At 36.6% G+C, this 12,483-nt stretch overlaps 2 protein-coding genes across 3 annotated transcripts; both read left to right on the top strand.

Moving 5' to 3' along the window:
• Positions 1-4,108: 4,108 nt before the first annotated feature.
• prf1.9 (perforin 1.9) lies at positions 4,109-7,303 on the top strand. Its single transcript, XM_056264036.1, has 4 exons — positions 4,109-4,699; positions 5,169-5,307; positions 5,383-5,600; positions 6,365-7,303. Exons 1-4 carry the CDS (start codon positions 4,170-4,172, stop codon positions 7,242-7,244), a joined length of 1,767 nt encoding a protein of 588 aa, XP_056120011.1. The 5' UTR covers positions 4,109-4,169; the 3' UTR covers positions 7,245-7,303.
• Positions 7,304-8,049: 746 nt separating this feature from the next.
• On the top strand, positions 8,050-11,791 carry prf1.1 (perforin 1.1). Of its 2 annotated transcripts, none has more exons than XM_056264037.1 (5): positions 8,050-8,117; positions 8,830-9,386; positions 9,504-9,642; positions 9,772-9,989; positions 10,686-11,791. In XM_056264037.1, exons 2-5 carry the CDS (start codon positions 8,875-8,877, stop codon positions 11,554-11,556), a joined length of 1,740 nt encoding a protein of 579 aa, XP_056120012.1. In that variant the 5' UTR covers positions 8,050-8,117; positions 8,830-8,874; the 3' UTR covers positions 11,557-11,791. The 2 variants fall into 2 exon arrangements, with proteins under 2 accessions (XP_056120012.1, XP_056120013.1); XM_056264038.1 differs by having other exon boundaries at positions 8,099-8,117; positions 8,835-9,386.
• Positions 11,792-12,483: the final 692 nt, after the last annotated feature.

Raw genomic sequence — 12,483 nt, 5'->3', positions numbered from 1 at the left:
GGCTGTGTGACACCGGTGTGCGGGAACATGCGGCTGGTGGAGGGGCGCAGCGGCCCGGCCTTCACTCCTCATCATCCGCTGATGCTGCAGCGCTCTAATCCAGTCTGGACCAACTGGAAGGAAGAGCCGGGGGTGGCGCGAGGACAGGATGGATTCAGTTTGTGTCTTTTAGATTTTTTTCCCCATTAAATATATTTTCTTAGAATGAAACAGCAAGAAGACGTAAAAAAATCACTATTTTCGCTCATTGTATTTTATAAGAGTATTTTATAATGATAGATCAAGAGCGATGTCCGATTCTGAACGAGTCGGATCTTTTCAATGAATTGGTTGGACAACGATTCGTTAACCAATCGAACTGAATCCGTCATTTGACCGAGCACTTGGAGTGTAACGTAACCGAGGATTTGACTGATATTTCATTTCATTTAATTTATTGTTCTATTCTCTTTTCGTGGTAATGCAACCTAAAATACCACAAGAACAACCTAACAAATCCAACAAACACAAGATATAGCGAATAGTTAGTTTAAAGTCACCACAATATCAAAATTGACCATTTTTCTTTCGGGGGGGGGGGGGGGGGGGGGGGCAGGGGGGATGTTTAGCATTTACATGTTCAGCCAGGATATTTAAATGATTTTTTTGTTAATTGTATGCAAATTATATTTAGGTTCTTCTTTAAAGAGCTGAATCACGGGCTGCAAATGAATTGAGACCATAACCATTAATTTACCATTATTAATAAAACACTTAGGCCTATAGCTTTTATGCTTTAAATTTATACTTCGCCGGGATGCCAGCAGCCACAGACATAACAATGCTGTGACATAAAATAATTGTTGATTCTTTTTACCACGGTTCTTTGAAATGAATGGTTTTAAACAAACGATTCTCAGAAATGAGTCAAACTTGCCATCACTAAAAGCAAGTGTTGAGCAAATAATTACAAGTGTGGGGCTCTGCAGACCCCTGTCTCAAACTGGAGCACACTTACCATTATTAAAGGTGGGCATGGAATTTTGACATTCTATGAATGACTATTTATTTATGGTGCATCTTTTAGAGTGGAAAACCTTTTGTCTTATTTTCTCTGACTTTAGTATGCTTAAAACTTTATTATTGGATAAAAGATTCAATAATATAAAGCTCTTCACATGCTTAAGCTGTAGGTTGTTTGAGCAAGCATGTAAGTTGTCTATTTTTTTTATTGCACATTTATTTTAGCAATAAGGCCCTGCAACAATAAGTTGTATGCAGGTCAAAACCTTTTAATTTCTTTTGTATTATTTTAACATCTAATGCAACACAATGTTCAGATATAAAATTATGTAAAAAAAATAATATTAAACACATACACACACAAGCTTCACACATCACACCAGAATCTAAAATTTCCAACCACTAGATGAAAAGCTAGTTCTTTTTATGAGTCATGATGCCAGACCATGCAGACCACAGTCATAGGATGAGCTTATTTATCAGAGTATTAAATGCATGTATTTTACAAACATCTTTATCTGCATCTGGGCCCATGTTTAAGACCTCTTTTAAGTAAATCCGCAAACATGTCTTCATAGAATGTTTGCATTTTAATTTAAAAGTAACAAGTTAATCAAGACAAAACAGGTCATGGTGAAAAAAACAGTTAAATGACCTAAGATATAGAATTTGCCTTATATATTCATATTCATTTAAACTTGTATGGTAAAAAAAACATGCATTATAGCTCATGCATCAACTTACTATTTGCATTGTTTGCAGATCTCAACCTGCAGGAAGGGCTGTTTTAAGTGAGAGTTTGAGCCTATACTTTGAGCCATCAGGCTACTTTCTTTGATTTTTAAATTTTGCATATAATTCAGAATGTCTGCTCAGTTTCTGCAATTAAAAAGATGATAATGGTTATTGTGAGTATAAAGTTTTGTTGAAATTAAACCACATTCTTTTGTCAAGCAACACCTTGTGTTGTGACCCATGTTCCAACCTTTCACACATTTTTTCTTCACTTTTCACACATGAGTCAGTGACCTAAGTGTAAATGTTCTCATACCTGTCCAGTGATTGGACATATTATAAATCTTTTTTTTTTTGGTGTGTGGCATAAATATGAGCACAGCATAGGCTACCTCTCAATCTGCTTGCGGGACGCTCTCAGATTATGATTACGACCTTCCAGGTAAGTGAAAAACAGCCTCACTTCACTGTGAATACTAATAAATACTTAAAAAGCTTCAAGATATTTTTTTTAAATATTTTGTTTCTGCTCCTGTAAAACAAAAAAAGTTTTGATGATGATGATGATGATGATGAAGCTCTAAGTGTTATTGGTTAGGTTAAGGTTAAGGTGTACTTTATTGTCTTTATTTAACTTTAAATTTGACGTGCGGGCTCAAAAATACAGCCACTGCATAAAACATGTAGTAAAAAAACAAAATAACACAACACAAATTACACATAAATTAGAGAGAGAGAGAGAGAGAGAGAGAGAGAGAGAGAGAGAGAGAGAGAGAGAGAGAGAGAGAGAGAGAGAGAGAGAAATATGGAGCGAAAAATATAAATCCAAGTAGGCCTACATAAACTAATTTTTTTTTTTTTTTTAAGTAGCCTACTTATGGTGTTATTCAATTGCAGAAGGAATGACCGATTCTTAAACCGTTTTAATTTACAACTTGGCATTCTTAATCTCCTACCCGATGGCAACATTTCAAACTAACAGTTCAGGTTGTGTGTTCAGTGTTGTATCATACAGAATCGCATATGCCTATAGGTTTATTCCGTGTCACACCACTCAACAAACTGGTTAATTTCTGGTTAATAAAAGAGTGGTAAAATGAGATGTCTTGATTTGTATATAATAAGATAAGAATAGCAGTATCGTAACTAAATTTCACAATGTAATTGTTAATGTTTTTGCTCACACAACCATTTGTGTACAGTGTGAAGAGAACTGGGGAGCTCACCCCTTGAGGGACTCCTGTACTGATAGATTGAGAGTCAGAAATCATCTTATTAACCTTAACCCGTTAAAAAAAGAAAAGCACCATTTTATAATACAAGGATTTACATCCATCTGTTTCAATTTCTCCAGTAATAAATATGGTTGCAAAGTGTTAAAAGCTGAACTAATTTTTTTTTAAAAGAAGGCGTGTATATGTGTAAGTCCTCCAAATGTTTAGAGACTAAATGGGTGATACTTCCTTTACTGCATCATCCGTACTCCTGCCCTGTCTGTAACCAAACTGCCATGGATCTAATTTTAAGGTTACTTCACTTTTCAATAAAGAAACAATACATTTCTCAAATCATTTCATTACAATTGATGTTAGTGCTGCAGGTGGTCTATAATCATTATTCTCAGACGGATGGGGCTTTTTTTGGAATTGAAGTGATCACAGAGCGTTTCCAGAGTGCAGGAACGCTGAAAGAGTGTACACCACATTGGACAAGTTCTACAGCACAGCACAAGTTGTCAAAAGCAGTGCAGAAATCCCATCAGGTTCTTTTGATTTCTTTGTGCATAACTGATGAAATAGTAATTGCACCTTGGAACTATCTACCTCTAATCTAGTGCCCATATTATCTGTTAGAGAGCCTATAACAGATTTACATTTATCAGAGAAATCATGAATTTGAAACCGAAGATAAAAATCATTTGTTCAGTAGCCTTCTGTAAATCGTCGACCTATATGTCTACTCGATTCCATATTAGTAACAGCCTTCATTGTGTCCCATAGTTTTTTAGAATTTGAAGTGGAAAGCTGATGCTCAATAATATCCTTTTGTCATCCCCATACTGATTCTGCATGGTAACAATATCATAGTGAATTGGTAAGCCATCAAAAATCTTATGCTAAAATCTTAAATGTCTATAAAATGTTTAATTATAAACAGAAAACTTATTTTATATTAGTACATTTCTAATGAAGGGTGAAGGATACACTAATCTAAATGCGTGTGTGTGTGTATATACACGTACTGTATGTATATATATATAAATATGATCTCTTAAATTTGATTTTAAAAACCTTGCAGATACCCTGATTGTATATTAATTACAGGTTAACAATATTAATATTGTGCATAACAATCAGTGATTTTTTTTTTTACAACCTCATTTTTTATTTATCTATATCACAACAGGATAATATCACACACCCAAATTCGCAATGATTCCTCTAGCTATCCTCTGGTCTGGGCTTCTTCTGCACCTTCCTTCTCCAACCAGCCCAGCGTGCTTTCTGGGTAAAGAAGCAGAGTGTCAAGATGCCGATTTTGCACCAGGATCTGATTTGGCTGGAGAGGGTTTCGACATTACTAAGATGCAACGCCTGGGGACTTTTGTCATCGACATGAGTAAGTGGGAGCTCAAGAACAACACGTGTAACCTGTGCAAAAACCCATTCATGCAGAACAAAAAGCAGAAGCTCCCGGTGTCTGTGGTTTTCTGGAGGGCCAACCAAAAGTGCAGCAGGTCAGTATCCAGCTCCGTTTATGAGTCCAGCGAGTCCCTGGTCAGCTCCAGCACCTCCTCTGTGGAGAACAACTGGAAAGCCGACCTGAAAATAGGCAATGTGGTGAATGAGATGTCGCTGATGTTGGCTGGAACTAACTCCAAACTTGCTGAGTATTCAATGACGAAGACCAAAAAGGACAAGTTCAGCTTCATCAAACAGTCTGCGTCCTGCGAATACTACAGGTAAGACTTAGTAGATCACACTTTATATTAGATGTCTTTAACTGCTACCATGTACTTCAAAAACTAAGTGAAAAAATCTATTAAATGTTAGGTACAATATACTTATTGTGTTTGTATTGTATTGCAAACATTTTTTTTAATGCTATTGAGGTGGGAAACAAGGTTAGAGACAGGTTTGGTTTGGGAAGGGTTAATGTCATTACAGTAATGAATTACAGCTGTAATTACATGCAGGTATTTTTTTAAATATTAGTACAATGTAAAAACACGCATACACAATAAGTGAATTGTATCAAATTATTATTTTAAATCTTACACAGACACTCAATATAAATTTGGACCACTCAATATATATATACAGTATATATATATATATATATATACATTTATAGGTCAATTGTTGTGATGAGCATCATGGTTTATTGTTTACTGTATGTAGATTTTAATGTGCAGCAACTATTGTCTTCAGCTACAGGATTGCCAGCCGCTCTCCTTTACATCGCGAACTAAACCATGAATTCACAAATCTTCCAGGGACATATGACAACCAAACAAAAGAAAGCTACTTGTCACTTGTTGAAAAGTTTGGCACACATTATATTGTCCAGGTAAATCAAAAGAAATATAAATGCTTATACATACTCCAAGGTATATTTTTAATTTTACACTTGTTCTTTGTAAAGGTGAAAATGGGTGGAGCTGTGCAATCTGTGACCAGTGTCAAACAATGCATGGCTACTCTACAGGACATCAGTATGGATGAGGTTAAAACATGTCTGGACGTCGAGGCATCTGCTAGTGCAAAGATGAGGATCAGTGTAGACACAGCATACCATCACTGTAAACAGGCCAAAGACAAAAAACTGAGCACGCACAGTTTTGCTAACAGTTTTAGTGACAGGTTTGTGCTTTGACTTATGAGACTGTGACCCTGAATAAAAGACTAGTTGGCTAAACATTATAGTCTGATATAAATATTAGTTATATATACTGTTCAAAAGATTGGGGTAGATTTTTTTTTTTAAAGAAATTAACTTTTATTCAGAAAGGATGAATTCAATTGATCAAAAGTGACAGTAAAGACATTTATAATATTATAAAAGATTACAATTTCATATTGACATAGATCTTTCTGTTAACTTTTTATTCATTAAGGAATCCCACAAAATATTAAGCAGCACAACTGCAACTACATTGATAATAATAATAAATGTTTCTTGAGTAACAAATCAGCATATGAGAATGATTTCTGAAGGATCATGTGACACTGAAGATTGTATTAATCTTAATAATTAATCATTGTAATAATTTTCAGAGTAATATAGCTTTGCCTCACAGGAATAAATTACATTTTAAAATATAATAAAATAGAAAACAGTTATTTAAAAAATATATATTTCACAATATTACTGTTTTTATTAAATAAATGCAGCCTGGTGAGCATAAAGACTTCTTACTAAAACAACTAAATCTAAATACAGACCCCAAACTGAACAGTAGTATATTTTCATTAATATAATATAATATAATATAATATAATATAATATAATATAATATAATATAATATAATATAATATAATATAATAATATAATAATATAATATAATATAATATAATATAATATAGGGGTTCACACTTAATTATTTTTCTTTCTTTTTTTTACAAGGTTAACTGAAATCACTGGTGGCCACACTCAAGACACTGCGCTTCTCTTCTCAGCCAGCAATGACCCTGGTGCTTACACTCAGTGGCTCTCCACAGTGCCAGAGAAACCAGATGTGATTTCCTTTTCACTCAAGCCCCTCCATATGTTGCTGCCAGTCAAGAACCCAAAACATGAGCAATTACGCCGAGCCATTCGTGACTACATACTGCAGAAGGCCCTTTGGAGGAAATGCTCCTCACCTTGCAAGGCTGGTATTGCAACTAACCCCAAGGAACCCTGCGTGTGCAGCTGTCATAACAGCCCTGGAGTGAAAGCAAACTGCTGCCCAACACAGCGCGGACTTGCTCAAATTACTGTAACTGTGACAAAGGCGACCGGTCTGTGGGGAGATTACTTCTCACAGACTGATGGGTATGTTAAAGTCCTGAGAAATCACAAGCTCTTTCTTGGGGAGACACCAGTGATTTGGAACCAAAACTCACCAACCTGGAACTGGAAGTTTGATCTTGGCAACTTCGTTCTCTCTCAGTTTGGGGGTCTGAGGCTAGAGGTGTGGGATAGAGACAACAAGTGGGACGATGACCTCCTGGGGGCGTGCAACATTCAACTAACAGCTGGCGTAAAAAGCAACTTCTGTCCACTCAACCATGGTTTGCTGTACTACAAGACGGATGTAACCTGTGGTCCTAGTTTAGCTGGCTCCTCATGCACAGACTACGTGGGCTCTCCAATGTCTTCCCATCTGGAGAAGACATACATGTCACGACATGCCCGGCCCATCCCGAAAGATGTGTTGGTGGAAATGGGGGTGCTTTTGGATGAGCGCCGCTTTCAGTTCAGTCAGACCAGTGATCCTAAAAGAAAAACCCAGACTTTGTGAAAGCACAATACAAATATAATTTTAAAAAATCAAAAATATAATTTTAATAATTATATAAAAAATAAAAATTTGTGCTTTGCATGTGCATTTTATAACTGGTCTTTGTTTTCTTTATGTTATATAGATCTTTGATATAATAATTCTGATAGTCCACTTTAGACTGTCCATTGACTAAGTAACTTTGCAACTACATGGCAATAGTAGACAGCCTTCTTAATATCTACTAAATTTGATGGTTCCCCCTAACGAGTTAGTTGACATAGTTGAAAAATTACTTAAAGTTAGTACAATGTCAAAATAAAGTGTAACGTTTTTCTATATTTCACTATATTTTCTGATTTTTAGTTGCATGCTAATTTGTGTGGTTAATAAAGCAATGAAAACAGCAGCTTAGTGATTCTTCTAAGTGATTCATGTCATGCATTTTTAGGCTGCTGAACTGTGAAAAGCGTGTAGGAGGTTAGGTCTGTTTAATACCACAAGAGGAACTATGTGACTAACATTAACAATGAAGCACATTTAACATTTAGTAAAGTTGTGATCTGACTAATTTTGTGTTACAGTCAGGGTCTACATGCTCCATGTTTTAACAATGCACAGGTCAATGTGTGTATGACTGCTCACATGTTCCCCTGATATGTTGTCCCCATTTGACCACAGAGTGTATTCAGCGCTGCGGGGGCTATTTAAGACCACATAATTCCTCTGAACTCAAAAGCGTATACCCTCACTTACCCACGACAGATGAGTGTGAATTTTTTATTGGTAGCCCATAACGGTAAAGCCCACCCACAAACTTAGGTTTATATGTCATGCATAGCCCCTCTCACACATTATACACAAACGCCGTCGGACAAAACAGAGTAGCTGAAGGTAAGACGAGACTTTTACATCCCCTTTAAAAGAACAGTGCTTTTTTCTTCCTGTTTAAGCTTCATGTAATGCAACGGAAATAAGTAGCTGAAATTTGTTATTTTTTTAGTATTATTCCTTATGATCCCTGTAGGCGAGACCCACTAAATTGTCTCACAAATTCCATAATCCTATACTATACAATATAATTACCCCTTTTAATGCACAGCCCACTGTTATTAAAAAACCTGCAGCACAAGGCATCCATCCTGTTATGACAAGTCATATGTTAAATCCTGTCTTGTTAATATTTCAAAATTGGTTAGTTAGTTATTTTAGGGACTATATAAGGTCTTCAGAAGTGTCAGTTAAACTACAACAATTCCATTTGGTAATGATAAGTATTACTTCAAATTTAATTGAATTACATTACACTTTTTGAATATATATTCATAATTTTAATGTTTTTAGACCATGTTACCCTGCTCTCCTGATGCTAGTGGCAATACACAATTGATTTCTAATGACATATAGGAAGAGATAAAATACATTGAAGTATACAAACAACTTTATATTTTATTTTCCTGCATCTTGTTGATAGGATGTGAGTAATTATCTATATAATAATTGTGTATTTTGAGTGTGTGGGTTTAAATCTGCTATTTTTTCTCACCACTGAATGTATAATTTTATAATGCCTTGTGAAATTCTAATAAAAAAATGTTTTTCAAAGGAAAGAAGAGCATCCATACACCTTATCTCAACCCATTTTACAGAGATGTGGGCCGGGCTTGTTATTTACCTCTTTCTGCCCGCCGTGCAGTCATGCGCTAAAGGTAAACCGAATGAATGTGCACAAGCAAACTTCGCCCCCGGGTCCAACCTTGCCGGAGAAGGATACGATGTGACCAAGATGCAGCGCAAGGGAGCCTTTGTCATTAACACCGATGTCTGGAGGCGAAAGGATAAATCCTGCATTCTTTGCATGAACCCCTACATGGACGGGGCAAAGCAAAGGCTTCCCATATCTGTGGTGGACTGGAGACCCAGCCAAAAGTGCAGCATACAAATATCAAGTTCTCTGTACCAGTCCAGCGAGGATCTGATCAGCTCCAGCACCTCCTCAATTGAGAACAACTGGGGGGCAAATTTGGGAATAGATATTGGCCAAAATAAAGGTTCATTCATTATGGCTGGAACTAATTCGAAACTTGCGGAGTACTCGATGGAGAGGACCAAACAGGACAAGTTCAATTTCGCCAGTCAAAGTATTTCTTGTGCCTTTTACAGGTGTGCCTTCTTCGACAATTGATTGATTACTTTATTGATTATAAAGGAAACAAATGAGTAACATTATGTAGTCTTCTTCTATCGCCTCTAACATGGGGTTTCAATGTCTACCTACAGCTACAGGGTCTCCAACAAGCCTGTTCTCCATTCTGAGTTCAAGCGCTCTGTAAAGGAGCTTCCCAAGACATACAATCTTGTTTTCAAACCACGTTTCTACAAGTTTATTAACACCTATGGAACCCATTACATCACTAAGGTAATTTGGTTTCACCCTCTTTTCAATAACTTGTGTTGTATGCATTTCAAAGGCCCAAAATGCTTCAACACAATGCAAGTCAAATCCGTAATTAGAAGTGCCTAGATGACATTTTTCTGATTTTTCCAGGTAACTCTTGGTGGAAGCGTACAGTCTGTGACCAGTATCAGACAGTGTGAGATCGCTCTACAGGGCCTAAGTGCGGATGAAGTGAAGAAATGCTTGGATGTGGAGGCAAATGCCAGCATTCGTGGCAAAGTAGATATGAAGGCAGAATCTAAGCACTGTCATGAAGACAAGAGCAAAACAGAGCACAAAAGCAGCTTCTCCAGCCGCTTTAATGACAGGTGGGGTTAAATAAGGACGCACTATGTTTTGTAGTTCATAGCTTGTAATATTGTCCTTGCTAACAAAAATCAACAGTAGTGATGCACAATTTATCGATACAATTTCACATTTTATATTTAGATTAGCTCTGCCATGATCTAAAACTCACAAAGTTAATCTTTAAAAACAATGATTTAATAACACTGTTAAATGTAATATTTAGCAGATCTCAAATTCAGCGTCCATTTTTCATATTGTACATTATAATGTTGTGACACCTAAATTCACTTGTAGCATTTAAAACTACTGATTGAAATTTTTTTTTTTTTTTTTTATTTTTTTATCTTTTACTATATTTTTTTATTTTCATTTTCTCTAAACATTCTTAAATCACGATACATTTACTTGAGAAGCAACATGACAAGATAAGTAAACTTCAAAAAGATGTGCAAAAAAGTTTGAGCATAAACTCGCTTAGCCTAATTTTGATACATTTATCAGAGACAAGACATACTGTATATTGTCATTTTGCTTTTCAAGTAAATGTATCTTGATTTTAGACTGTTGAGCTATTTTTGCTGGAAAACAAGACAAAAATTCAGAGTAAGAAAATTCACTTTTTCACAGTGAACCTGAAAAAAATGATTAGACAGAACTTTAATATTGGTGCATCCCTAATTAGCAGATCCCAAGTTATCATTGTTTTCCATTCAAAGGCAGACCTATGTCACTGGAGGTCACACCACAGAGCCCGAGCTCCTTTTCTCCGGAGGAAAAGACCCGGCAGCGTACAAAGAATGGCTTGCATCCCTTCCACAAAACCCAGATGTGCTTTCTTACTCTCTGGAGTCGCTACATGAGCTGATCTCCACCAAAGATCCAGTGCGCAAGCACTTGCGCCAAGCCATCCATGACTACATTCTGGAAAAGTCCCTCTGGAGGAACTGCACAGACTCTTGCAAAGATGGTGTCAAAGCCAACCCAAACAATCCATGTGCCTGCACTTGTCGCAACAATCCAGGGGTCACACCAGATTGCTGCCCATCCAAGCTTGGACTTTCTCGGGTCAAGGTGACAATCGTGAAAGCTGAAGGTCTGTGGGGTGACCAAACCACAGCGACAGATGGGTACGTTAAAGTGTTCAACAAACATAACGCGCAGATCGGACGCACCGATATGATCACGAATAACAACTCACCCTACTGGGGGAGGACCTTTGATCTGGGTGATGTTGTCCTGGCAGAGAATGACAAGATGAAACTGGAGGTGTGGGATGAAGATAGTAAATGGGACGACGATTTGCTGGGAACCTGTGAAGTAGCCATAAAAGCAGGTCAGAATGTCAATTTCTGCAATTTAAATCATGGCCTGCTGTTCTACAAAACAGAAGTGACATGCGCCCCAAGTTTGTCTGGCCCCTATTGCGCAAAGTATGTGGGTTCTCCCATGAACTTTCACCTGGAGAAGGTATATGTGTCTCGAAATGCACGACCTGTGCCAGCAGAAATGCTAATGAGCAAGGGAGTGCTTCTGGACAGACTTTATGTATATCAGAAGGCAAATTACAGTGCTAAAACTATTTTGTAGTAAGTTTTGGCTTTTGGATCTGATTATGCGACGACTATTCTTGTATTGTGTTTGTATTTATCACATAAGTAATATAATTTAACATTTCTCAATATTAGAGACAATGCGCAATACGTATTTATTATCTGCTGTCTTTATTGCAGCATTTCCATGCTTGCACGGGCAATTTTTCAAAAAGACATCATATACATTGTAACTGTACTGTGTTATTATGCTCTTTCAGTCTGCACACATCATTTTTATGTTTATTGTGAGTAGCATGATTTCATGACTTTCACTATGATGATAATTCATCTTATTGATGAATAGTGAATGATATTCTATAACTAAAAACATAATGCCTTGTTCCAATAAAAGCTCAAAAGGGCACACACCATCTGCTTGGAGTCGTATTTGTTTTGCTTTTTCCAACCCATCTGCTTTGTTTAAAGGGATAGTTCAACCAGAAATGAAAATTCCGTCACCATTTACACAACTTGACTTTCCTTCTTCTGCAAGACACAAAAAGAAGATCATTTTGAAGAAATGTTTAAACTGTTTTTGACCATTCAATGAAAATGGGTCCAAAATAACACTGAACCGACTTTTATTCTATAGACCAAAAAAAAAAAAAAAAACACTTTGCATTTTTTCTATTGTATTTCTGACATTTTGGGGAGAGAAAAAAAGTGAAACAGGTTTGGAATGAGTGACATGAGTGCGAGTAAATGATGACAGAATCTTTATTTTTCTTTCTTTAACAATGGCCCTGATTCATTTGTTCTTAAATGGTGTCTCACCAGTGTGACACAGGATGCTTGTTGTGTGGTTTTCCTGTAGACGGATGAGAACTGTGAGCAGTATGTAGACCCATATGAGAGCTCACAAGATTATCACTGTTATGTTATACTCTGTCATTTTGTTACTGTCTCGCTTTGAGAGCTTACA

Source organism: Rhinichthys klamathensis, unplaced genomic scaffold (genome assembly GCF_029890125.1).
Source record: "Rhinichthys klamathensis goyatoka isolate OS25496 unplaced genomic scaffold, OSU_Roscu_1.1 h1tg000213l_1, whole genome shotgun sequence".
Classification (NCBI taxonomy): Eukaryota; Metazoa; Chordata; class Actinopteri; order Cypriniformes; family Leuciscidae; genus Rhinichthys; species Rhinichthys klamathensis.
Note: the sequence above shows the minus strand (reverse complement) of the source record. Positions and strands in the feature narration are given on the sequence as shown.

Excerpts from the sequence above, each read along its gene's own strand:
- prf1.1 (XM_056264037.1), top strand. The coding sequence starts at position 8,875 with ATGTGGGCCGGGCTTGTTATTTACCTCTTTCTGCCCGCCGTGCAGTCA. Across the intron at positions 9,387-9,503 it reads ATTTCTTGTGCCTTTTACAG|CTACAGGGTCTCCAACAAGC; the intron begins GTGTGCCTTCTT and ends GTCTACCTACAG. Across the intron at positions 9,643-9,771 it reads GAACCCATTACATCACTAAG|GTAACTCTTGGTGGAAGCGT; the intron begins GTAATTTGGTTT and ends TGATTTTTCCAG.
- prf1.9 (XM_056264036.1), top strand. The coding sequence starts at position 4,170 with ATGATTCCTCTAGCTATCCTCTGGTCTGGGCTTCTTCTGCACCTTCCT. Across the intron at positions 4,700-5,168 it reads GCGTCCTGCGAATACTACAG|CTACAGGATTGCCAGCCGCT; the intron begins GTAAGACTTAGT and ends TATTGTCTTCAG. Across the intron at positions 5,601-6,364 it reads GCTAACAGTTTTAGTGACAG|GTTAACTGAAATCACTGGTG; the intron begins GTTTGTGCTTTG and ends TTTTTTTACAAG.